At 39.4% G+C, this 24,781-nt stretch overlaps 1 protein-coding gene across 3 annotated transcripts in view; it reads right to left on the reverse strand.

Moving 5' to 3' along the window:
* MAGI3 (membrane associated guanylate kinase, WW and PDZ domain containing 3) overlaps window positions 1–24,781 on the reverse strand; it is a 297,604-nt gene that overhangs the window by 64,810 nt on the left and 208,013 nt on the right. For all 3 annotated transcript variants that reach the window (XM_017345962.3, XM_017345964.3, XM_017345963.3), the window contains exons 4-7: window positions 22,868–23,077; window positions 17,193–17,367; window positions 14,227–14,306; window positions 1,839–1,896 (exon numbers count right to left, since the gene is read on the reverse strand). In XM_017345962.3, coding sequence (XP_017201451.2) covers window positions 1,839–1,896; window positions 14,227–14,306; window positions 17,193–17,367; window positions 22,868–23,077 — 523 coding nt within the window. The remainder of the gene's footprint in view (window positions 1–1,838; window positions 1,897–14,226; window positions 14,307–17,192; window positions 17,368–22,867; window positions 23,078–24,781) is intronic.

A 24,781-nucleotide genomic window follows, 5' to 3' on the forward strand; every position in this document is an offset into this window, starting at 1 on the left:
AAACTAAGTGAGCCAAAGAGTAGCCATTCAAGTAACAGCTTTTTATCTCCTTCGGTAAACTCACTGCAGATTACTACTGTGGAGATTCAAAACCTAACTAATCTGGGAATCAAGCCACACTGCATAGCTCAGCTGACTCCACACTAATGTGCATCTCGAGTACAGTCTGGTCTTTCTTAGTCTAATAAATTACTCTCCTGTAAATGAGCTCGTTCTGGGAACAATCACACACAATCATGCTGCTGCTGCTGCTTCTAATTTAAACCATTTCACCCACCTCCATGACAACGGGGTGGAGGTCACTTCAGGATCTGCCCTGAAGTTGCTTCAATATTATATCTTTGCTTAATGGGAACCAGATCATTCAGCACAAGATTTTATAACAGGCAAATGACTTTCACCTCTTGACCATGCATTCACAATCATTTGGAATGGACAATAATGAGAATCATTATCTCAGAAATGTTCACCAGTGTCAATGACAAATAATAGTTGATTGCAGTCCAATTTAAATAGACAAAACTAGGAGGAGAGGAAAAATAATCTCATAAAATCTTTTCAGTTGGCCTCCAAATATTCCTTTGACTTGAAAAATGGTTGTTTCTTTCTTTATTTATCTAAACATGCCTTAGGAAAAAAATAACAAAAAGAGATGGTATATACTTCTCGTATTACATTTCATCAACATCAGTAATACACAACAGAAACAAAATTAGCATAGCCTTTCAAAGGAACCAAAATACTGAAACTGTGGAATTACACACCTAACTAAAAACAGAAAAGAAAAATAAAGAAGGAAAAAAGAAAAATAAGGAAAGTATATACCTAAGCATCACTCTAATTGTGTTGCTTCCTTAGAGATTGCACTGAATTTTATGAAGTCATTCCAAAAATATCTCTAACCTCAGGGACTGAAGTAACAACCTACCTATTACAATAAAGACCAGAGTTACAATAGGAGTCAGAGATCGTTACTTTGGGGATAACTACCAGGAAGTGGCATTGGTTTATGCCAAAAAGTGATAAAAAAAATTAATGAACAATCACAAAACTGGAAGATTCTCTAATTTGCTATTTTCCCACATAATGGTGTTTTGCCTTTACTAGCTAGGCAGCTGGTTCAGAATTGAGTTTCCAGGTTAACATTAATACATTTGATCAATTATTTGCCTGGTATTAGACCAGAGGTCTAAATTCTTTCTGTAATATCTAGAGAGAGAAGCAACCTTAACAGTAAAAACAATATAGCAATCAAATAAATGAAGGGAAAGAAAAATTAAATGTTGACATTAGCCTAATTTCTCTGCATGACATATATAGTTACTTGGTGATCCTTCCACACATACATTTATGTTTAGATTTAATCATAACAGCTGCAGAAGCAACTCTCCCTCCCCCAAAGAACATACTTTTGATCATATAACTCAAAACTATGGATCATTATGTTCCAATGCTTTTAAAGTCTTTTCATTACTTTTATAGGCATACAGTGCCAGTGCTGGAAGTGACCATAACAGTTCAGCAAGTCCAGTACCTTCATTTCAGTTTTGCACCTACTGCTTTTCTCTTTAGAAGCTGTGGTATAATGACAGCACCTCCAGCTATTAGTTCTCCAGGCATCTTCCCTCTCACTCTCCATATTTGGAAATTCAAAGCCAATTTCTGGAAAGCCCAAAGTCAGTGAAGTAAATGCTCACTGCCCCTACCATCTCATTCCCCTAGTTGAAAAACCTGAAAGCTGGACTGCAGAAGCATACCATGCTGTATCCAGTATTCCCTAAAGCTGAGTGCTGAAAGGACAGCATTTGGGAGAATATTAACTGAAGCAACAAACTTACTCAACATAGTATGTCCCATACTGAGGGTCCTCTATTTTCTCCCAGCCATAAGGAAGCTCTGCAAATAAAGAAAATTGAGTGAAATCCCAGATTCAAAAGGAAAGAAAAAAATTCAAGAGTGAATTTGTTCTTTATTTCATTATACCAATATTTTAGAGTTAGAAAGCTGAAGGCTCACTTCCAAAGAACGCAGTTCAAGTCTGAATGGCTTCTTCAACGAACAGCGATTATGTCAGTAAGTAAAGAGAATTGCAGAGCAAAAGGTGGCACCCAACTAACAGCTGACTCACATGACATAAAAAACATTAATTATCCTAAGAAATCTATGATATGTCTTTCACTGAAAAAGCTTGATAATGCTGATATGAGATATACCTACCCTCTAGTCCAATACAAACAGTAGCTACTTGTTACAAATTTTCACCATTATACATAAACATTTATGTTACACATTCTGACCCACCTCCCCTCAAATGAGAGCCCAGCCTTGGATTTCTGCAATTTCAAATGGGTAATCTAGATTTGCTTAAAACTTAAGAAAGTACCTGCTTTCATTTGTATGAAATTGATCTGAACATCTGCCAGAACACTAGTTTAACAACTACAGTGTTTCAAGTAATCTGTTAAAACAGAAAAAAGACTAAGTAAAAAACTGGGATACCCTCTGTTCACTTGGATCCTCCATAGTCAGAAAGCAAGCAGCCATGAGTTAAACAGGTAAGATATTTTGTCACAAGGCATTTGTCATGTGGACAAGAGTATCTCGGGATTACATCTATAAAAATGCACTAGAACAGTAATAGCAGAGCATTATCATTATGGCTCTCCCATGAAAAGGAGTTTTTTCTTTACCAGAAATTTTCTTGAAATAGCATGGGAACTGCACGGTGCTGAGGAAGGATGAATTCTACAAGGGTGCCACGACTGAATTTATGCTTTGTCTTTAGAGAAGAACTGAAGGAACTATAGAGAGCTCAAACAGTCCATTTGTTATCTGAAAAATTCACTGAAAAAGATATGTTAATACTTAATTAGGAAAAAAGCTCAGCAAAATATTTCATTTTTAACTTGGAAGTTGGTTTAGCCTTTTAATTGAGCATTTAAAGCATTTGGCAACAAACAGATTGAAGTACAGCTTTCTTTAGGAGAAGAAACAAATGTGGCAATTTATCTTCTAGATTGCTTTTAGCAATTTTAAACTCTTTCCACTGATACCATTAACCAGTTTTTTTGAAAAGTAGATTAAAGCAGATAGAGAAGCGGTTATTGTTTTCCCACTTAAAATGAAAGTGATAAAAGCAAGACTGAGACATCCAGCGTGTTTATACACTACCCACGGATTGATTTATTCACTCATTTCCTTCCTTGCTTCTCTTCTCCCCTCTCCTTCTTCCTCAAGCTCATGTTCTAGACAAGAAGGCAGATGATATAAATGACAAGATAAACAAAAGCTTTCTGGGGGAGTGAAGAGGAATGATACCAATTGTCTGATAAGACTAGCTATCCCAAAAACCTCAAAGAAAGCAATGTTTGAGTCTTAAGGGAGAAGTTGAGATTAGGGTGAGGAGGGTCATTCCAGACAGATCAAAGGGCGCTGAGGAGTTAAGAATGTCTGGCATTTTCAGAAATTATAAGTGATTTTGTAGACTGGAGCACAAGTTGTATGCAAAAAAAAGATGAGCCTTAAAAGCAAGTACCAATTCCAATACTCCTGAAGTACCTTGTTAGAGAGTTTGATCTTTATTTTGGTAATAGTGGAGCTGATGAAGCTGCACTGTGACATGATTAAATGTATATTTCAAAAAGATATGGGTAGCAATAATAGAGGATGAAATAGGTTGAGTGGAGTAAGAATAAAGGAACACTAAACATTAATATGAAATTATAAAAGCAGGAACTAAGGCAGTGGTAGCGGGGACAGGAAGAAAGAACAGATTGCAAATAGAAGGCAACCAAGGCAATATGACTTAATGACTGCCATGAGTCTCGAGGGAGGAAAGGAGGCAGAAGGCCAAGGCAATGCCCAGGTTTCTGGAATGAAAAGGAAATATTATCAGATATTTACTTAATATCTAATATGAAAATGGCTGTGGGAATAGATAAGTTGAGTTTAGAGGAATTTAGAGGACAAATGGTATATTTTCAAAAAGCCTACAATAGTGTCTAGCACTAATGAACCCTCAAAAATGGCAGGGTTTTTAAAATTAGAATTTCTAGAATTTGGCAGTTAACTGCACCAAAGAGAAGAAAGTGAAGAAAAAGTTGCATGCTAAGTAGGTTTTGGCTCAAGCAAATGGGAAGCTCTGTCCTGTCATTTGTTGACGGTAGAAAGAGAAGATGTTAAATCTGAGTGGCCTGTAGAGCACACTAACAGAAGTATCTAATGAACTCTTCGCAATATGAATGTGGTACCCAAAAGAGAAATACAGAAGATAGATTTGAGAGACAATGTAATCAAAGCTATGGCACTGGACAGGATTATCTAGATATATTTAATGAACAAAGATGGAGACTAAAAGAACTTTGTGAGAGCTAATATTTTAAGGAGCAGATGGAGAAAGTAAGAACAGTCAGGGGAATGGTGTCAAAGGCAAGTGTGGCCGGCACCGCGGCTCACTAGGCTAATCCTCCGCCTTGCGGCGCCGGCACACCAGGTTCTAGTTCCGGTTGGGGCGCCGGATTCTGTCCCAGTTGCCCCTCTTCCAGGCCAGCTCTCTGCTGTGGCCAGGGAGTGCAGTGGAGGATGGCCCAAGTGCTTGGGCCCTGCACCCCATGGGAGACCAGGAGAAGTACCTGGCTCCTGGCATCGGATCAGCGCGGTGCGCCGGCCGCAGCATGCCAGCCGTGGCAGCCATTGGAGGGTGAACCAACGGCAAAGGAAGACCTTTCTCTCTCTCTCTCTCACTGTCCACTCTGCCTGTCAAAAAACAAACAAACAAACAAAAAAACCAAGTGTGACCAACACCAACAAATGCTTCCCAAAGCTGTCAGGAATAAAGGTAAGGGCTAAAAAGTGCACCAGATTGGAAACCAAGAAATTATTGGTGAGAAAAGCAGTTTCACTGGCAGAATATTATTCAGTAAAGAATAAAACAGGAAGTAGAGTCCTTAGGAATAAATTATGTTTAAATTGGTTTTGTCTGTTTTAACACTGGATATGAAAACGATAGTGTAAAATCTATGGGTAGGGGCCAGTACTGTGGCACAGTGGGTTAAACTTCTGCCCACATTGGCATGTCAAATGGTCTCCGGTTCTACTGCTGATCCAACTCCTGCTAATGCTCCTGGGAAAGCAGCAGAGGATGATCCAAGTGCTTGGGCCCCTGCACCCAAGTGGGAGACCCAGAAGAAGCTCTTGGCTCCTGGCTTTGACCGGGCCCCAGCTATTGCAGCATTTGGGGAATGAAACAGTGAAGAGAAGATCTCTGACTCTCTCTCTGTGTCCCTTTCTCTCTCTCTAACTCTTTCAAATAAATAATTAACTAAATATATTAAAAAAGAAAAGCTATGGGGAGGATTAGGGCCAAAAGAAAATGTTTATTTCTGAGATAGGAAAGACCTACCCTAACCATCTTTTCCTGTTTTAGAAGCCAGAGCATTCCCCCTAAAAACTGATTCAGAAGCAGAACTATTTTTGGCATATCTAGCAGCTGGCTGTTTCTAAAGCCCATGAGTTTATCCTTCTTTCTTTCCTCTTCCCAAAATAGGACTTTTCGTATTTAAATGTATAAATTACAATTGCTTTGCTTTCTCATGATGGAGCTCTATTCATAGATAATTTTCTTTTATCATGTTCCAAGCTCCAAAATGACATCAACATTCAATACATTTGTAAACTGCCTTTAGTAAAAATTTAATCTTTCTTTCATCATAAGGAAAATGGGGTGTGTTGAGAGTAAAACAAATTCCTATTTTTAAGATAACTGTTTAATGAAAATACTTATTATCCTATTTGAATGGAAGACAAATATGTACATCAATTAAACCACCAGATACAGTGTAAAGACACAGTTGGGTTTTGAATATCAGAAGACTGGGACAAAAGGCCAAGTCTTAGAAATTTTAAGGTCTTACTAGAAGAAGCAGAATTTAGCAGAATGCAAATAGTATCTTAAACTATATAATTCTACATTTGGAATATTATTATTTTCTTTCCAGCATCTACTCTGAACATAGCACTATGGCAATACCTCTGTGAGTCAGAAGAGCTTATCTGGCGGGGGTGGGGTGGTGGTAGTAATAAAATGCACAGAAGAAAGTGGTAAAGGTGGGCTGTGCATAAAACAAATATGCTGAAAGTTCCAATTCTTACCAGATAATTATAGGTGCACCCAGCTGTAGGGTAGATAGCAGCACTTATTATATTAAAGAGGTTTGGACATTCCTAGAATAAAATTTATCTCTAAAGAGATATTAGAATGATCATACAATGTATTGTCCACTTTCAAGAACAAAAGGGATAATATAATTATGGTGAAAAAGGAAGGTTAAATTGGGTTAGTCTGGGGCCAAGACACACAGTTATCTTTAATGTAAAGAGCATTAGGGGGACAAGCTCATCCAGGAACATGCTTATCCCAATTCTTCAAATCACACAGAGGAAAAAGAATGGACGAAAGAATGTCTTATCTGACTGGTCAGTTTTATACAATGAACTCAATATGCATGGCTCAGGGACTCTTGAGTTTTCCTTGCTATTCTGGATGCCAGAGTGCCTGCAAGGGTACATTCTGGTCCATTCTCTGCCATGCCTACAGAAGGCCTGTAGTTGAACACAGAGGCTGGAGTTTGAGTGCTTCACTATGTTTCCTGAGGGGGTGAAATATCAGTAAGCCCTTACAGTTCGCAGGCAAAGCCCAGATTTACTTACACATCAGCTGGTATTCTGACCTCATTTCTCTATCTCCTATACGTTTTTTCCCTATTGACAACAAACTATTGAAGACAGGCTTATTATTTGTTGGCCCTCCAGAGCCTTCTACAGATTAAAAATATTTCCAAGAAGGGTGAGCAAAACATAGAGGACGGAGTAGCTTATTTCCTTCCTTACCTTCTTTTCTCCACCTTGTTCTCCTCCCCTCCCTCTTTCCAAAAATTTACAAATTTACATCTCTCCTGAAGGAGACAAAAGCATTGCCTTTTTTTTTTTTTTTTTTAATTTGAAAGGCAGAGAGACAGACAGAGAGATTGATATTTTCCATCCATGGCTTCACTCTCCAAATGGTTTCCAATGGTAAGGGCTGGGACAGGCAGAAGAAAGGAGTCAAGAACTCCATCTGGGTCTCCCATGTGAGTGGCAGGGACCCAAGTACTTGAGCTGTCTTCTGCTGCTTTCCCAGGTACATTAGCAAGGAGCTAGACTGGGAGTGGAGCAGCCAGGATTTGAACCAGAGATTTGATATGGGATGCTGGTGCTCGTGGCTTAACACACCACACTACAATGCCACCCTAAAAGAATCACTCTTAAACAGTGTGGTATCTAGCTACAGTGCAGTAAGTACTGCAATAGAGATATGTCATGTGGTACAACAAAGCCCAGAAGATAGGACACCTAGTTCTGACTGGAAAAAGAATGAGAGGAGGCTACAAAGAAATTACACTTTAGATATGAGCTTAGAAAGAAGGATAACAGGTATAGGTCAGATGGACAGAGAGAGAAAGCAAGATTGATTCCTGGCAGAAGGAACAGGCAGATGACAAAGGCAAAGACAAAAATGTCATATTTATCACATAAAAATACTCTAAAAGAGAAATACAAAAAAGGGTTCAATTATTTAAAAAAACCATTAATATTTTACCAAGAAATCTGGACTTAATTTGCTGTGGGAAGTAAAGGAGAGACATTTGTATTTTAGAAAAATTAATTTGGTGATATTAGGCAGTGTCATCATAGTTTAGTGATCATGTAGCCTTCTCATTAGAAAATTCAAACATGTACTTCATATAATGTGTATATTTAATTGTAAATTTATATGTACTATTAACTATATAATAAAGCATTTACAAAAATAGGTATTTAAAAAGAAGATGACTAAGGAGTTATGTCTATTCTACCCCAATTTGGTTGAAAAAAGCTCATATGAAAATACAAGTATTGACTCATATTTTTTTAAAGATTTTATTTATTTATTTGACAGGCAGAATTACAGACAGTGAGATAAAGAGAGACAGAGAGAAAGGCCTTCCTTCCGTTGATTCACCCTCCAAGTGGCTACAACGGCTGGAGCTGTGCGATCTGAAGCCAGGAGCCAGGTGCTTCCTCCTGGTCTCCCAAGTGGGTGCAGGGGCCCAAGCACTTGGGCCATTCTCCACTGCTTTTCCAGGCCAGAGCAGAGAGCTGGACTGGAAGAGGAGCAACCGGGACTAGAACTGGCGCCCATATGGGATGCCAGTGCCACAGGCGGAGGATTAACCTAGCTGGCCCCGGCTCTTATATTTTTATACTATAAACTTAGACTTGGATATTTGTATTATCTTCAATCAGCAGTATATTTTTAGAAGTCTTTCATTCATTTTTTTAAAAATGCAATATTTATTTCCATTTTATTTGAAAAGCAGAGAGAGAAGACAAAAACCTTTCATCTACTAGTTCATTCCCAAATTTATAATAGCCAGGGCTGGGCTACACTGAAGCCAGGAACCCAGAACTCAATCCAAGCCTCCCCCACATGAGTGTCAAGAACCTAGGTGTTTAGCTATTACCCCCTCTCTGCCAGGGTGCACATGAACAGGAAGATAGAATTGGAAGCCCAGTTGGACCCAGGCACTCCCATATGGTATGTGGGAGTCCCAGTGTCTTTTTTTTTTTTTTTTTTTTTTGACAGGCAGAGTGGACAGTGAGAGAGAGAGACAGCGAGAAAGGTCTTCCTTTGCCATTGGTTTACCCTCCAATGGCCGCAGCGGCTGGCGCGCTGTGGCTGGCGCACCGTGCTGATCCGAAGGCAGGAGCCAGGTGCTTCTCCTGGTCTCCCATGGGGTGCAGGGCCCAAGGACTTGGGCCATCCTCCACTGTACTCCCGGGAGAGCTGGCCTGGAAGAGGGGCAACCGGGACAGAATCCGGCGCCCTGACCGGGACTAGAACCCGGTGTGCCGGCGCCGCAGGCGGAGGATTAGCCTATTGAGCCGCGGCGCCGGCCTTAGTGTCTTAACATTCTATCAAACACCTGTCCCTACAGAAATCTTTTAAAATGACAATCCCATTTTATGTGTGTTCATTCAAAGAAGTAGATAACATAGTCTGTAAACCCACTTAATTGAACATAAATAAACTGCCAAACTTCACAGCGCCCTGGACAAAAGAAGCACATTTACTCATTCACTCCTCAAGATACTCTAGGTAGTGCATATATATGATAATTTCACAAATGGAATGAGTAAGAATGCCATTATGGGGGCTGGTACTGTGATGCATAAGTTTAAGCCTCTGCCTGCAGTGTCAGCATCCCAAATGGGCGCCAGTTTGAGTTCTAGCTGCTCCAGTTCTGATCCAGCTCCCTGCTAATGCACCAGGGAAGGCAGCAGAAGACAGTCCAACTCTTTGGGTCCTTCCACCTACGTGGGAGACCAGAAGCAGCTCCTGGTTTCTGGTTTCAGCATAGTGCAGCTCTGGCCGTTGCAGCCAGTTGGGGAGTGAATCAGCAGATCGAAGATCTCTCTCTTTCTCTCTCTCCCCTTTTCTCTCTGTATCTCTGCCTTTCAAATCAATCAATCAATTAATCAATCTTTAAAAAACAAGATACCTGGAATTTTTAAAAAAGCTATTATAAAACTGTATATAAACAGCAGAGAAGATTATACTATTTTCTTTAATAGTAACATTATGAAAAATAAGTTATAACATTTTCATCCTGTACAATAGATAGTTTGAGTATCACCATTTTCCCCACTTTGCCCAGCAAAAGGGCCAGTCACCTGGTGCTAAGGCTGCTGGGAAGTGTAATCCAAACAACGATTAGGGCCTGCTCAGAGTCCCAGGAGCCCCACATCCACCTACCAGATCTGCTTGAACCTTATAAATCTAGCAATTAAGACCACTGCAGGGTTGTTCCCACTTGGTTCTGTAATTTTCTGGGTAAGGACCCAGAATACTTTGCAGAGCTATGGAGGGTCCATAGCTGTTCATTCCCTCTCTTCCCTCTATGGCCCTCAGCAGGATGAGGTGATGAGATTGTGATTATGACATTGGTTAAGAGGTTCAGTTGCTTGCAAGGGGAATGGGGACAGGGGAGTACAGTGGTTATAACTGCTCCACTTTCCTTAATCCAGAAAGGAAAGAAGGAAACAGGAGATGGGGAAAAGATGTTGAAGGGAGGTGTCCATCAGTCTCGCCACCTCAAGCAGAGTTTAAATCTTTTTAAAAATAAACTGAATATACACATTTATAAGTTGTTAGATGATTTCTAACTCCTTGGCAAATCTGAGTTTCAGTATCAAAGATGGTTCAGAGAGGGATGGGCATTTGGCACAGCACTTAAGCTATTGCTTGGGGCACCTGTATCCCTAATGGAGTGCCCCAGTCCAAGCTGTTTCCGATGTAGCCTTCTGCCAAGGTGCACTGGCATAAAGGATATTTTAGAACAAAGTCCAACGTGTGCAGTGATTAGGGGGAACTGGCAGGAAAGATACAATATAAAGGAAAACACCTACATAGACAACAGATGAATACACAGCTATGTGAAAAAGCATATGTAGGCATATGTATGGGGCATATGTAGGTTCACTGTAAAATTCAATTTTTTATATGTTAAGATTTTGCACAACAACATATTGGCCAAAATAGGAAAAAGAAAAAAACAATGACAGAGCTTGGAAAGTATATAGGGAAAGACTAGAAGAAAGAAGGCAACACGATTACCAGGATTCCAGCCCAAATGTTTATGAGGATGGTATCTTTAACAGAAAGAAGGCGGCATGGTGTTAGGAGAAAGATGGCAAATTTAGTTTTAAACATATTTATCTGGGGACTAGAGTTGTTTAACAGGTTAGGTCACCACTTGTAATACCGACATCCTATAGGGGAGTGCCTGTTCAAAGTCCAGCTGCTCTGCTTCCCATTCAGCTTGTTGGTATTGTGCCCAGGAAAGCAACAGAAGACGGTCACATGGAAGACTGGGATGGAATTCCTGGCTCCTCGCTTCAGCCTAGGCCAGCCCTGGCTGTTTAGACATTTGGGGAGGGAATCAGCAGCGGATAGAAGATTTCCCCCTCTCTCTCTCTCTCTCTCTCTCTCTGTTACTTTCTGCCCTTCAAATAAAAAAATAATAAATCTTTAAAAGAAAATATATTTATCTGAAGTGCTAGTAGTGTGGGGAGCAATTCGGACTAAGACTGTTACTGGAATTAAGACTTATTCTATGCATCTGCTCTCCCACAATATGGCGCTGAGAAGGGAGTAACAGCTTCTACGCAGCTGCCTCCAGTTCAACCAAGAAACTGTAGGACCTGCTCCTGATTGGAGGAGAGCAGCGTACTCGGCGTGTGGGTAGCAGAGTTGGGATTGGTGGAAGAGGACTATAAAGGAGGAGAGAGACGGCATGCACCGGGAACATCTAAGGGGAACATCTGAAGGAACACCTGTGCAGCCCCCGAGAGAACCGGCCGGCGGTGTGCCGCTCCCCTGCGGAAGTGGGGAATGTGGCCAGGGGGAACTGCCCTTCCACGGAGGTGGAAGGGATAATAGCCAACCCGGGAAGAACCAGCAGCAAACCCGGGGAGGGCCGAGCAGACGAAAGAACAGTGCAGGGTCCTGTGTCGTTCCTCCACGAAGAGGGGGAGCGACATAATGGTGCCGTGACTCGGATATGAAGCCTAGGCAGGATCCTGTGTCATTCCTCCATGAAGAGGGGGAGTGACAAGTAGGATAATTCAAAAACAAAAGTTCAAAAGCAACAGAAAACCCAGATCACAATTCAGAACAGAAGACAATACTAATGACTCAGATAAGAGGGTTTGCTACAGGAATTATTTTTGTGTGTGGAGTGAAATAAAGTTGATGTTCATTTTTCCATAGGAATATACCATTTGTTCCAGATACCCTCCTTTCTTCATTGAATTAACTGATTTGATCCCTTGGTTGAAAATTAAGTGGCCAGATGTGTGTGCTTCTAACTGTAGACTATCTATTCTGTTTCACTGACCTATTAGTCCATCATTATGCCAATACTATACTGTCTTGATTAATGTAGCTTTATAATAAGTTTTTACATCTGGTACCTATGTACTCTAACTTCACCTTCAAAATGTTTTCTCTTTTTCAAGAAGATTTATTCATTTCAAAGTCACAGCAACAGAGAGACAGAGAGATATCTTGCATCTGCTAATTCACCTCCCAATGGCCACAACAACCAACATTGCGCCAGGCCACAGTCAGGAACCAAGAACTCCATCCTGGTCTTCTACACGGGTGGGAGGGGCCCAAATATTTGGTCATTTTCTGCCACCTTTCCAGGCACATGAATCAGATACTGGATCGGAAGTGGAGTAGCTGAGACTTGAACTGGCACTCTGATGTGCAAGTGGCAGCTTAACCTACTGTACCACAATGGTGGCTTCCAACTTTGTCTTGCAAAACTTTGTTGGTCTAGGCCGGCACCATGGCTCACTAGGCTAATCCTCCGCCTTGCGGCGCCGGCACACCGGGTTCTAGTCCCAGTCGGGGCGCTGGATTCTGTCCCGGTTGCCCCTCTTCCAGGCCAGCTCTCTGCTGTGGCCCGGGAGTGCAGTGGAGGATGGCCCAACTGCTTGGGCCCTGCACCCCATGGGAGACCAGGAGAAGCACCTGGCTCCTGCCATCGGATCAGTGCAGTGCGCCGGCCACAGCGCGCTGGCTGCGGCGGCCGTTGGAGGGTGAACCAATGGAAAAGGAAGACCTTTCTCTCCGTCTCTCTCTCTCTCACTGTCCACTCTGCCTGTCAAAAAAAAAAAAAAAACAAAAAAAACAAAACAAACAAACAAACAAACAAAAAAACCCAAAACTTTGTTGGTCTAACTACAGCCTTTACATTTCTACATATATATTTTAGGATCAGCTTGTCAACTTTTTCAAAACAGTTGTTAGACCTGCGCCACGGCTCACTAGGCTAATCCTCTGCCTGCGGCAACAGCACTCCGGGTTCTAGTCCCGGCTGGGGCGCCGGTCCTGTCCCAGTAGCTCCTCTTCCAGTCCCGCTCTCTGCTGTGGCCTGGGAAGGCAGTGGAGGATGGCCCAAGTGCTTGGGCCCTACACCCGCATGGGAGACCAGGAGGAAGCACCTGGCTCCTGGCTTTTGATCGGCGCAGCACACCAGCTGTAGCAGCCATTTGGAGGGTGAACCAACAGAAGGAAGTCCTTTCTCTCTTTCTCTCACTGTCTAACTCTGCCTGTCTAAAAAAAAAAAAAAAAAGTTGTTGAGGACTTTGACTTGGATTACATTGAATCCAGTTATCAACTGAGGGTAAATGAAATCTTTAATAATATTATGTCATTCAATCTATCTACACAGTATATTTCATTAATTATTTAGGTCTTAACTCTTTTCAATGATGTTTTGTAATGTTCAGTGCTGAGGATTTTCACATATTTAGACTTTATCCAAGGTATCCAATTTTTTTTAAATGTCATTGTAAAGAATTTTAAACAATTCCATTTTTCAATTTTTCTAGAGAAATTCTTAATATTACAATCATGCTGGACAAAAAATATGAAAATACTCTTTAATTTTTAATAGATTAAAATTCAAAACAAAGAAGATTAATAATTTTTTACTGATATAAAATGAATGCAAATTTTATTCATTTGTATTCTGTTCTCAAGAAGATGTAGCAAACAATTTTGGATGCCATAAACTATACTTATTTGTAAAACTATACTATTATATAAATCTATAATATGTAAGAAAGATACGTATTATTATCTGATGATTCTTGCAGAAATAATTTTCCCACTAGGTAGTATAAATTGTATGTATCTTAAGGGCATGTTAAATATTTTTGAGTTCCTACTGCTGCTCAAATGACTGAGGAGTATTCACAGATACTAGCATATCCATCCAAGTGCATATTATATTAAATATGTTTTTGAAGTTTCAACAGACATAAGGCTACCTTGCAGCTGCGAATGTATCTAATTTATTAAATATTTAAAGTCTTAAAAGTTTGTCTTTAAAATGTATGTCAAAAAAAGAAACTGTACTTATTAAGACATCTTTAAAAAAATTGTAATCCTCAAAAAGAGAGAAATGAAATTAGATATAATGACATAATTACCACAGTCAGTTGATTGTGGTCTTTATCTACTGCTTATGTGCTTACAAACATTCTAGTTTGTTTAGGGTTTTGGAAATTTGATTATCTAATCAAGAGCAAGAAAAGATTAGAGAGCAACAGCATAAAAGGTTTCTGAATCTCTACCTCCATCTTCACAGTCTTCAGGGGCTTTGGCTTTCTTACAAAGTCGAGGATCCAACCAGGTGGTTGTCTTGGTATTGTGGCTGTAGAATACAGATTTCAATTAGGAACAGTAAAATAGTGAGAAATCTTGCAAAAGATTAAAAGTGACAAAAGGTACATGATGTTTGAACACTTATCCTCTACAGGCTCCATTTGTAAATCTCAAATTCAATAATGCTATTGTTCTCACATAGCTACTTAAAACTGCCATAAAGCAAAGGTGATGCTGGAGGCACTAAATTGAGAATGTTAAAGAAGGGATAAAATGACAAATACAGAACAAGAGACACTTTAAACAGTCAAAAATATTTCAAAAGGTGGGCACATAGCCACATACTGTGCATTATGGAGCCAAAAAAAGCTGCACTGAAAATCTTGTTTGCTTTGCAGGCTGATTTCCTCCCTCCCTCCCTTCAAAAAGTCCTATATTTCCTGAGTGTTTCTGATGGTACTGTGCTGGGGGCTGGGGAGATGGGGCAGCAGTTCATATATAGCTTCCTTCTTCACAGGGGCTCTACACAATGAAATAGAATACAACAAAAGTTTTAAAGTGGCTGTTTCTGCAACATACAACTGAAAACAATGGGTATGGCTCAATTCTATGCTACGAAAATGAAGTTCTCATCACCATGGATCACGCAGGAAAAAGGACTAAAAGATCCCATCCTGGCCTGCACCGCAGCTCAACAGGCTAATCCTCTGCCTGCAGCGCCAGTACACTGGGTTCTAGTCCCGGTCGGGGCGCCGGATTCTGTCCCAGTTGCCCCTCTTCCAGGCCAGCTCTCTGCTGTGGCCCGGGAGTGCAGTGGAGGATGGCCCAAGTGCTTGGACCCTGCACCCCATGGGAGACCAGGAGAAGCACCTGGCTCCTGCCTTCGGATCAGCGCGGTGCGCTGGCTGCAGCGTGCCAGCCGCTGCGGCCATTGGAGGGTGAATCAACGGTTAAGGAAGACCTTTCTCTGTCTCTCTCACTGTCCACTCTGCCTGTCAAAAAAAAAAAAAAAAAAAATCCCATCCTTTGCTCCTTCAAAAATTTTATGTATTTGAGAGGCAAGTAGAAGAGAAGATAAACCATTTGATTCCCCTAAAGCCTGCGGCCAGGAGCCAGAAACGCAATCCGGGTCTCACAGGTGAGTGGCAAAAACTCAATTACTTGAGTCACCCCGGGATCTGCATTAACAGGAAGTGGAGTCAGCAGCCAGAGCTGAGGATTGAATGCAGGTACTCCCATGCAGGATACAGATGTCCTAACTGATGTCTGAACCACCAGGCTGAATGTCCCTCCCCTTCAAATAAACTTATATTTTAATTTCATTTTCTATAAATGTTTTGATGTCCCCTCATATTTATAATCAGTAATGCATCACATACGGTAAAAAGATCATCATACATACAAACATGTTTACTCTAGGGGAAGGATGTGGAATTAGGACCATTTGAGGAAACTAATTCAAGTCCCCACCTCTAATTCTCTTCTGTATATATTTATATGTTCTTTGAATGTAATGCCCAGCCCTCAATATTTTAACTTTTATTTAATTGCTAAGTTCTGCAACTTTACTATATTAATATTATACTTCCAATCAAATTAAAGAATCATAGATACATGAGAATACAAAAATTGTTCATAATGAAACTTCCAATAAACTAGTTAGACAAATTATTTTCTTAAGCAACATAAAATTTAGGCCAATCTAATCATATGGTACACAGTATTTCTACAAATTTTAATAGTGCTTTTTGTGAACTTGTATTGATTACTCTGAAGATCAGTAATGTTTCTTCTATATTACATAATTATATTGTTTGAAAATAGCAAAGCCAAGATCCAGGACTGAAAATACTTAGTTTAGATAATAATATGTCCCCTTCCATGATAATAATTCTTAAAATGCTTATGGCCAGCGCTGTGGTGCTGTGGGTTAAGCCTCTGCCTACAACACTGCATCCCATCTGGGTGCTGGTTTTGAGTCCCTGCTGTCCCACTTCCCTGTTAATGCACTTGGGAAAGCAGTGGCAGATTGCACAAGCTTTGGGGCACCTGCTACCCACGTGGGAGACCCAAACAGAGGTTTAGGTTCCTGGCTTTGGCCTGGCCCAGTTCCAGCCATTTGGGGAGCAAACCAGTGTATGGAAGATCTCTCTCTCTCTTTCTCCAACACTGACTTTCAAATACATAAATAAATCTTATTTTAAAAAAATACCACTGAAGAGGCCAGCACTGTGGTGCAATGGGTTAAACTACTGCTTGCAACACTGGGAATCCATATGAGAGTGCTGGTTTCAGTTTGATCTGTTCTGCTTCCAACCCAGCCCAATCTAATTCCCTACCAATATGCCTGGGATACCAGCAGATGGCCCAATTACTTGGGTCCTTGCCCTCCATGTATGAGACCAGGATGGAGTTCCTAGCTCCTGACTTCAGCCTGGCCCAATCCTGGCTGTTACAGCCATCTGGGGAGTGAACCAGTAGATGGAAGAGATCTGTTTCTGTCTTTTCTCTCTCTCTCCCATTCTCTGTCACTCTTTTAAATAAACAAATAAATAAATCTTTTTAAAAAAAAATGCTCACTGTTGGAAAATCTACTTGAAGTTTGGAAAAAAAAGGCAAGACAAAACATCCTGTATTTCTTATCTTTTTTTCAGCATTAATGATGAACCTGTTTTTAATCTTACTTTTACTATACAACACAGGTCAAATATGCTATTGTTTTACCTAAGTCAAATAAAAATAAAACATCATCAAAGAAAATAATCAGATTAAGAATCAGTTGTTATTAAGAATGAAAAATGATTTCATTTTCATTTCATATTAAGTATGAAAAAAAGTAAAAGCCTTTAGAAAGCACATGGCTAAAATGAGGTCAAATGTTCTTTTAGACATCTTCACAGTGAGCACATTTAGAGAGATACAGATACTTGCTTACTCAATGAAGTAGATCATCCCCGTGTCAGTGTAGGCCATTTCCCAGTTTTTGGGCAGTGGTTCCAAATTCTCATCTCTCATCATATAATTTCTAAAGTCCAGAGAGCTATTTGTTTGGTTGTAACTTGGTACCGTCTTCATCCAGTCAGATGACTCTGAATGTCTTTCTTTGTTTTCTGTCAGTGTCCAAAACAGAATGGCAGGGAAAGTATGTAAAGTTATACTTTTCTTCAAATAACCTTCTTCATTTCTAACAAAACACTAAAAACATTTACATGCAGAAAATTTCTTTATCTATTATGTCTACTTTCTGCTATATATTTTGAGAGAGCAAACAGATATATTTAACTTTTTAACTCACTAATCGATTTTAACTCTGCATAGCACCTCTGATGTAGGTCTGGCAAATAAGAGAACCATAATGGAATCAATGTAGTACAAATCCTAACAGCAGCAGGGACTACAGCATCACTCATGCAGTCCTTGTATGCATCAGGCTCTGTTTTAAGCACTTAACATACATTAACTCAATATTCACAGAAACCCTGTGAGAACCTATTAATACTGTTGTTGCTTTACAGATTGAGAAAACAAAGGCACAGAGTTAACTTAGTCAAGGTCACATGGCCATTAGACAGCAATGCCAAGATTTGAATATGTGTGGTCTAGGCTCTTTATCTGCTATAACTAAGCTGCCTCATACACATTTTTTTTTTTTTTTTTTTTGACAGGCAGAGTGGACAGTGAGAGAGAGAGAGACGGAGAGAAAGGTCTTCCTTTGCCGTTGGTTCACCCTCCAATGGCCGCCGCAGCCGGCGCGCTACGGCCGGCGCACCGCACTGATCTGAAGCCAGGAACCAGGTACTTATCCTGGTCTCCCATGGGGTGCAGGGCCCAAGCACTTGGGCCATCCTCCACTGCACTCCCGGGCCACAGCAGAGAGCTGGCCTGGAAGAGGGGCAACTGGGACAGAATCCGGCGCCCCGACCGGGACTAGAACGCGGTGTGCCGGCGCTGCAAGGCGGAGGATTAGCCTAGTGAGCTGCGGCACCGGCCCCCTCATACACATTTAACATAGGCTTTTTGATAACCTTAATTTTTAAACATAACACTCAATAGACTTACTGTTGTTAAATATTATTTTCTGGGATTAAATTTCTTTTAATGTCATAAATCTGTAACATAGGTAAGACTACTAAAATTCAGTTACTGCCTAGGAAATTCACAATTTATGAGCTTATAACTCATGTCTAGAGCTTAAAAGACATTATAAAATATCACTGTAAGAACTCCAAAGTATAGATAATACATTAGAATCAGAATCTGAGAAAAGGCCTTAGGTATCTTCAGGTACCATTGTATACAGTACTTCACCTCCAACAATCCTTTATCTAGTCATCTCCTATAATCTATTAATCCTATTACTTAATACCTTTCACTATTCCCCAGCATCTATTCATGTCCCCACTGCCCTCCTTATCCAACTTAAATTCCATGATCAAAGACTAAAATCAACCCTTAAAAACATTCCTGATTCATTTGTCCCAACCTAACTTCTCATAATTGCCTGGCTAACCCATAACTCTGCTTAAATCCCACTCTCCACCTACTGCATGCTAGAATACACAGTTAAGACAGGCAATGCTAACTAGTTCACTTTAAATTCATGATCACTACTCAAGTGGGCATTTAACGATGCATAGTAACCAAACATGTTTTGATCCATTTACTTTGACACTCTGCAGATAACAAATCATACCTTATTTCTCCTTTAATCACCCAAATAGTTCCCTCTTATCCATAAGAGATATGTTCCAAGACTACCAGTGGATGCCTGAATCTGGGATAATACCAAATCCTATATACATATTACTTTGTTCTTTCCTATGTATACAAGCCTATGACAAAGTCTAAACTCGGCAAATAACACATTAGTAGCAATAGACATTAGTGAAACAGCACAATTATAACAATATACTATAATAAAAGCAACGTGAATGTGGTCACATTCTCTTATCTTATTATACAGTAATATCTTCAGAATATGGTTGATAGTGGATAACTGAAGTCTCAGAAAGAAGCCATGGATAAGGGAGAACTACTGTACTGCTTTTCTTTTTATCCCTAATCTCATTTGATGGCCTTGTTTCCTATTTCACAGGGAAAACAGATGCAAGCAAAAGAGAACTTTCACAAACTCCCACCTTCTCAACTGCACAATAATTCTGCCCATTCACTCACCATCTGTTAGGTGAACTGTCTGTATTCCTAGCTAAAGCTAACCCTCCAATTATGAATTATATCCACTCCCCCTCTTGTCTAGAGCAGTTCTCTCACTCTCCTTCCTGTACCATCACTATTCCCTATCTATTACATCAGAACCATCCACAAAAAGCAATTCAGTTTTCCTTCTGGCAACCATCCCATTTCTTTCCTCTTTTCACCAAAGCACCTTGGAAAGACTTTATACTTTCAACTTCTACTTCTATTCTTCTAATTCTCTCTGTGTCTCACTCCATTCAAGCTTTGGAACTGCTGTCAATTAAACTATTCTTGTCAAGGTCATCAATAACCAGCACTTTGCTAAACCCAATGCTCAGGTCTCAGTTTCCATCTTATTTGCGCTATCAACACCACCTGACGTGGTGGGTCACTTTATTCCTTGCACACACATTCAAAACCTCCTAACTGGTATCTTTGTTCATGTCCATGCACTCTTACTGCCTATTCTCAATACAGGACCATGAATGATCCTGTCAAAAGTGTTGCATCATGTTACTCTTCCATTCAAAACCTTCTAGTGGTTTCTCATCTCAGAACCAAAATAAAAAATTCTTCTAATGACATATAAGATCCCATGTACTACGCATTCCCCTGCCCCACCCATCACTGTAACATCTCACTTATTACTGTTCTATAATATTGCCCTCTATCACTCTGTTCTTACCACTTATGATAAACTGTCCATATTGTATCCAGCCCCATTGGTTTCCTTGTTGTCTGAAGATACCAGCATGTTCTCACTTCAGGTCATTTCTACTTCCACTACTTGTCTGGAAACCTCTTTCCCTAGATATTTTGAGTTACTCACTTTTTTCAAGTCATTTATGATACTATCTAAAGTGGCAAATCTTGACTACAACTACTCATTATCCACATCCTCCTCTTCTTTATTTTTCTCTGTAGCACCTTCTAGCAACCATTATTCATTTATGTGCCAGTTCTGTCTCTCCCAAGTCAAGTCTATGAAGGCAAGGGTTTTTTGTTCTTGTTTTTTCACTCACTGCTTTATTATCAACTTTCAGAACAATGGCTAGCACTTAGCAGACTAGCAAGTGCTCAAAAAACATCTACTTACTAAATAAACAAAATATACTTCTTAAATTTTTTCTATGTAGAAAAGTGACAGAAATTAAAAGGCACTCAATATGTAAAACAATCTTGAAGGGAACTGTATTCTTGAGAAACATGTTGGAGAACAGCAAAAGCAACTGCATGATCTATAAACTTTTAAAAAACAGTTCATGGGGCCAGCGCTGTGGCGTATCAGGTAAAGCCGCCACCTGCAGTGCCAGCATCTCATATGGGTACCGGTTCAAGTCCCAGTTGCTCCACTTGCAATCCAGCTCTCTGCTATGGCCTGGAATATCAGCAGAAGATGGCCCAAGTGCTTGGGCCCCTGTACTGATGTGGGAGACCCAGAAGAAGCTCCTGGCTCCTGGCTTCAGATTGGCCTGGCTCTGGCCATTGTGGGGAGTGAACCCCACATATTTGGAGAGTGTACCAGCGGATGGAAGATTTCTCTCTCTGCCTCTGCCTCTCTGTGTATCTCTGCCTTTCAAATAAATAAATAAATAAATCCTAAAAAAATAGTTCAAAGTAAGTAAAGGAGTTTGCTTAATAATCAATGATATGGGAAGATACTATTTTATAAAATCCTCTCTTAGAAAACAACTTTTGCATTATTGTATAACACATGTCATCTTATATGGGCATATTAGCATATTCTTCAGAAAAATATAACATACATACTGGTAAATACGAGTAAGGCTGTATTTTCTACCTCCCTATTTCTACTGCCCAACAATTTTCTGATTGTTCAAGCCAGAGATTGTAGTCCCTAAAAGCAATATATGAAGTCTATTTCCCTAATTTTGAATGACAAGTTAACAACTACGGTTAGTACTTGCTCAGAAAAGATGAAAGGCTTTTATTCAGGTGTTTTGTTATTTTTTCATTTAAATATTCCAGATATTTTCTCTTGCAAAGAAATACATAATCCAACATAAATGTCCCATAGAATCTGTATCTAAGACAGTATACAAACTGCCTCCCACACACTCTTAGATATACTCCCTTTAAATATCAACATCAAAGAGTATGTAACATTTGGTTTAGTAAGTGGCTTACATCACAAGCATAAACTATGGGAATTACACATGGGGTCTATCTCTAGGGAAACCAAGGACCATTGAAAGGCTCTGCATTAGAAAGGAAATAAAAAAGAACATCTTCCTTTTTCTTCAAAGCAAAAACATGTAAATTCCTAGATTCTGAGACAAATTCATGGTCTCTAAACTTAGAGTTTGGAATTTTAAAACATGAACAGACTTAATTTTGTGGGATATTAAAGCTGACATTAACATGAAATGGCTCCATGATATAAATTTCCTTAATAATCCCTAAAGAATTAGATGTGAGTTCACCAAAATCTTTTAAAACCTGTTTCCAGTCTTGACACTCAAATATATTCAGTAATTTTTTAACATTAGACATGTGGCGTAACTATGAAGAAGTTAGGTAAAACAGAATTCACACTCTGGCAGGGAAGACAGACAATGAACATATTAAAGCAAATATAATATACATTGCAAATTTTAATAACTGGTGAAGGAGAAAGATCAATGTGCCTTGGGGAAATGATATGAAAATGGCTTCTGCAAATTTAGACATGTAACTGTTATTTTTTTAGTTTCTACTATCTGCTATGCATTGTTTTTGGTGCATTCAGTACAACAGAGAACAAAACAAGCAAAAATTACAGTCCTTATGAAGCCTATATTAGAGTTATTATAATAAATATCACTGACGCAGGTTAGGTTGTGATTCTGTGGTTTTAGATCTATATTCTCAGTTATAAATATAAGTATATCCTAAGCAATCACCACATAAATATTCAAAAGGAACAGATTCTTCATCATTAAATTTCTATCAATTTTGCATTTAATGTAAAATATAGGAGTGACATTTGGAAATTTTCCTTGAGTGGATCCAGAGTTAAAAAATTAAAAAATATAGTTAACAAATCTTTCAGATAATTTTGACTGGTTTATCTCCAAACCCTATGTATTTGGTTTGAGCTGAAAGCTATATTCTAAAACATCTGTATAATTTTTCTACTTTGTAAAGTAGGATTATGCCAACAAGATTCCCATATTCTAGTATCAGAGATATGTCTCAAATATTTTAGGCAACAGGAAGGGTAATGGCATATTATTTGATTTTATTACTGATAGCTTATTATTGATTTATCAAAATTGGGACAACTCACTTTAGTTTAACAGAGATAACATTTTCAAAAAAAAAATCAGTATCATTTGTCCTCAACAAGCTTCATGAAAAAGTTTACTACTTCCAATTCAATGTTATAGCAAAACTGTTCATCTATTTACAAACCTGCATTTCCACTGCCATTAACAGCTTCCTTGTCCTCATCTTCTTCCTCTTCAGGAAGAGAGCTGTCCATCCGTTCCATCTTGCTGACAGATGTAGTTCGTTTTCTTTGTGATTCTGTGTCGAACTCATTATCAAAGAGAACCTGATCAACCGGATCTGGCTGGAAAGGGCTGGGTTCCGCTGGAGGCTTGGGCGTTCCATAGAAATTTCCTTAAGTGGACAAAATAACAGCAGCTGAAAGTGCTAATGTTGAAATGGGAGTCAGAGCAACAGGACCTAGTACATGTCTCTGTTTCTTACACTAAAGGTTTTGAATATTAACCAATGATCAAAAGGAGGCCAAAACACTCCTTCTTGGGAAGGAAAGAGGTAGAAATAGGGAAAAGAGTTTCTCAAATACACTCCACCATATATTATCTAACATCTTAATAGCATTTGTAATAAGGCCAGGAAGTTAACTACATGTAAGCAGATTATTTATTCCCTACAGGGTTTGCTTTACATGGGTTCTGAGTTAGGGTCTAATTTGTGAATATAAGTTTATCTATTGGAAAAGACAGAGGAGAGAGAGAGTGTGTGTGTGTGTGTCAGAGATCTTCCATCTGCTGGTTCACTCCCCAGATGGATACAGTGACTGGGACTGGGCCAGGCTGAGGCCAGGGGCCAGGCTGAGGCCAGGAGCCAGGATTTTCATCCGGGTCTCCCAGATTGACAGCAAGGGCCAAAGCACTTGGGCCATCTTCCGCTGCCTTACCCCGATCCCTAGTAGGAGGCTGAGTTGGAAGTAGAGTAGTCAGGACTTGAACTGGAGCTCTGATTTTGGGATAGCAATTTTGCAAGTGGTGGCTTAACCCTCCAAGCCACAAGAATGATCCTGAGGATTAGTAATTTTCGCAGTAAAAATAAAATGCTCTCCAATCGAAAGAAAAAAAAAATAGAATGTCTTCTCAATTTGTCATGCAGTTCTCATTAGGCAGCCAAATGCAATGAGTAAAATCTCAACAGGCCTAGCTGTAGTAACAGTTTGTGCCCGTTGCTAGTTTTGATCTTACAACAAACATTATGTTAATGTTATGGAAAAAGAAATATGGTAAAACAGTAAAACACTCATGATCTATTTAGATTTTAAAAATCATCTTCTACTCAAACTTTTTGGCTCCTAAGAAAGTAATTATGATGCTCACTCATGTAAGGAAAATTAATGTGGTAAACAGAGATTTTTTTTCCCCTAGATAGGAAAAAAATATAACACTGAGGTAAATCTAAAAATAACATAGTTTACCTTAAATTGAGCATGCTTTGAAGGGGAAAGCATTAAGATGAAGTCTCTGGAAATTTGACTTTGAGCAATAATTGTCATTAAACATTTTGACAAATCAAACGAAAAAACTTTTCAATTACATTCTACCTCTCCCCTCTCCACCACTTCCTTAAATCCAAATCCATGTTGGAAATAGGTTACTCCTGACACACAGGAGTATGCAAAGATTTGTTTTAAAACACACAAAATTTTCTGGAAACTTACTGCCCACAAGTAAATAAAGAAAAGAACCAATCAAAACACCAGTTCACACTTCTCTGGAGCAACAGGTATAGGAATATTCCAAAAAAAGGTTTGGTTGGGAAAAAAGGATGGCCTAGGATCTCCATTTTTTTTCTGCCTAATACTCAGAAATCACATTACCAAAGAACCTGGATGTACCCTGACAAATAAAAAGCCCACTCTTCTAAGGATGGTAGTAGAATTACCAGAAACATTGGAAACATATTTTACTGTGAATTCTTAGCAATTATTATCTAACTTTAGGAAGTTTAACTTTTTTCTAAGAGAAAAACTTAAAAAAGCAGGATATTATGATTACTTTTCATAATCACTGAATAAATATTGGCAGTTTTCTTATTTAAAAAATTTAA

This window comes from Oryctolagus cuniculus, chromosome 7, assembly GCF_964237555.1.
Source record: "Oryctolagus cuniculus chromosome 7, mOryCun1.1, whole genome shotgun sequence".
Taxonomy (NCBI): Eukaryota; Metazoa; Chordata; class Mammalia; order Lagomorpha; family Leporidae; genus Oryctolagus; species Oryctolagus cuniculus.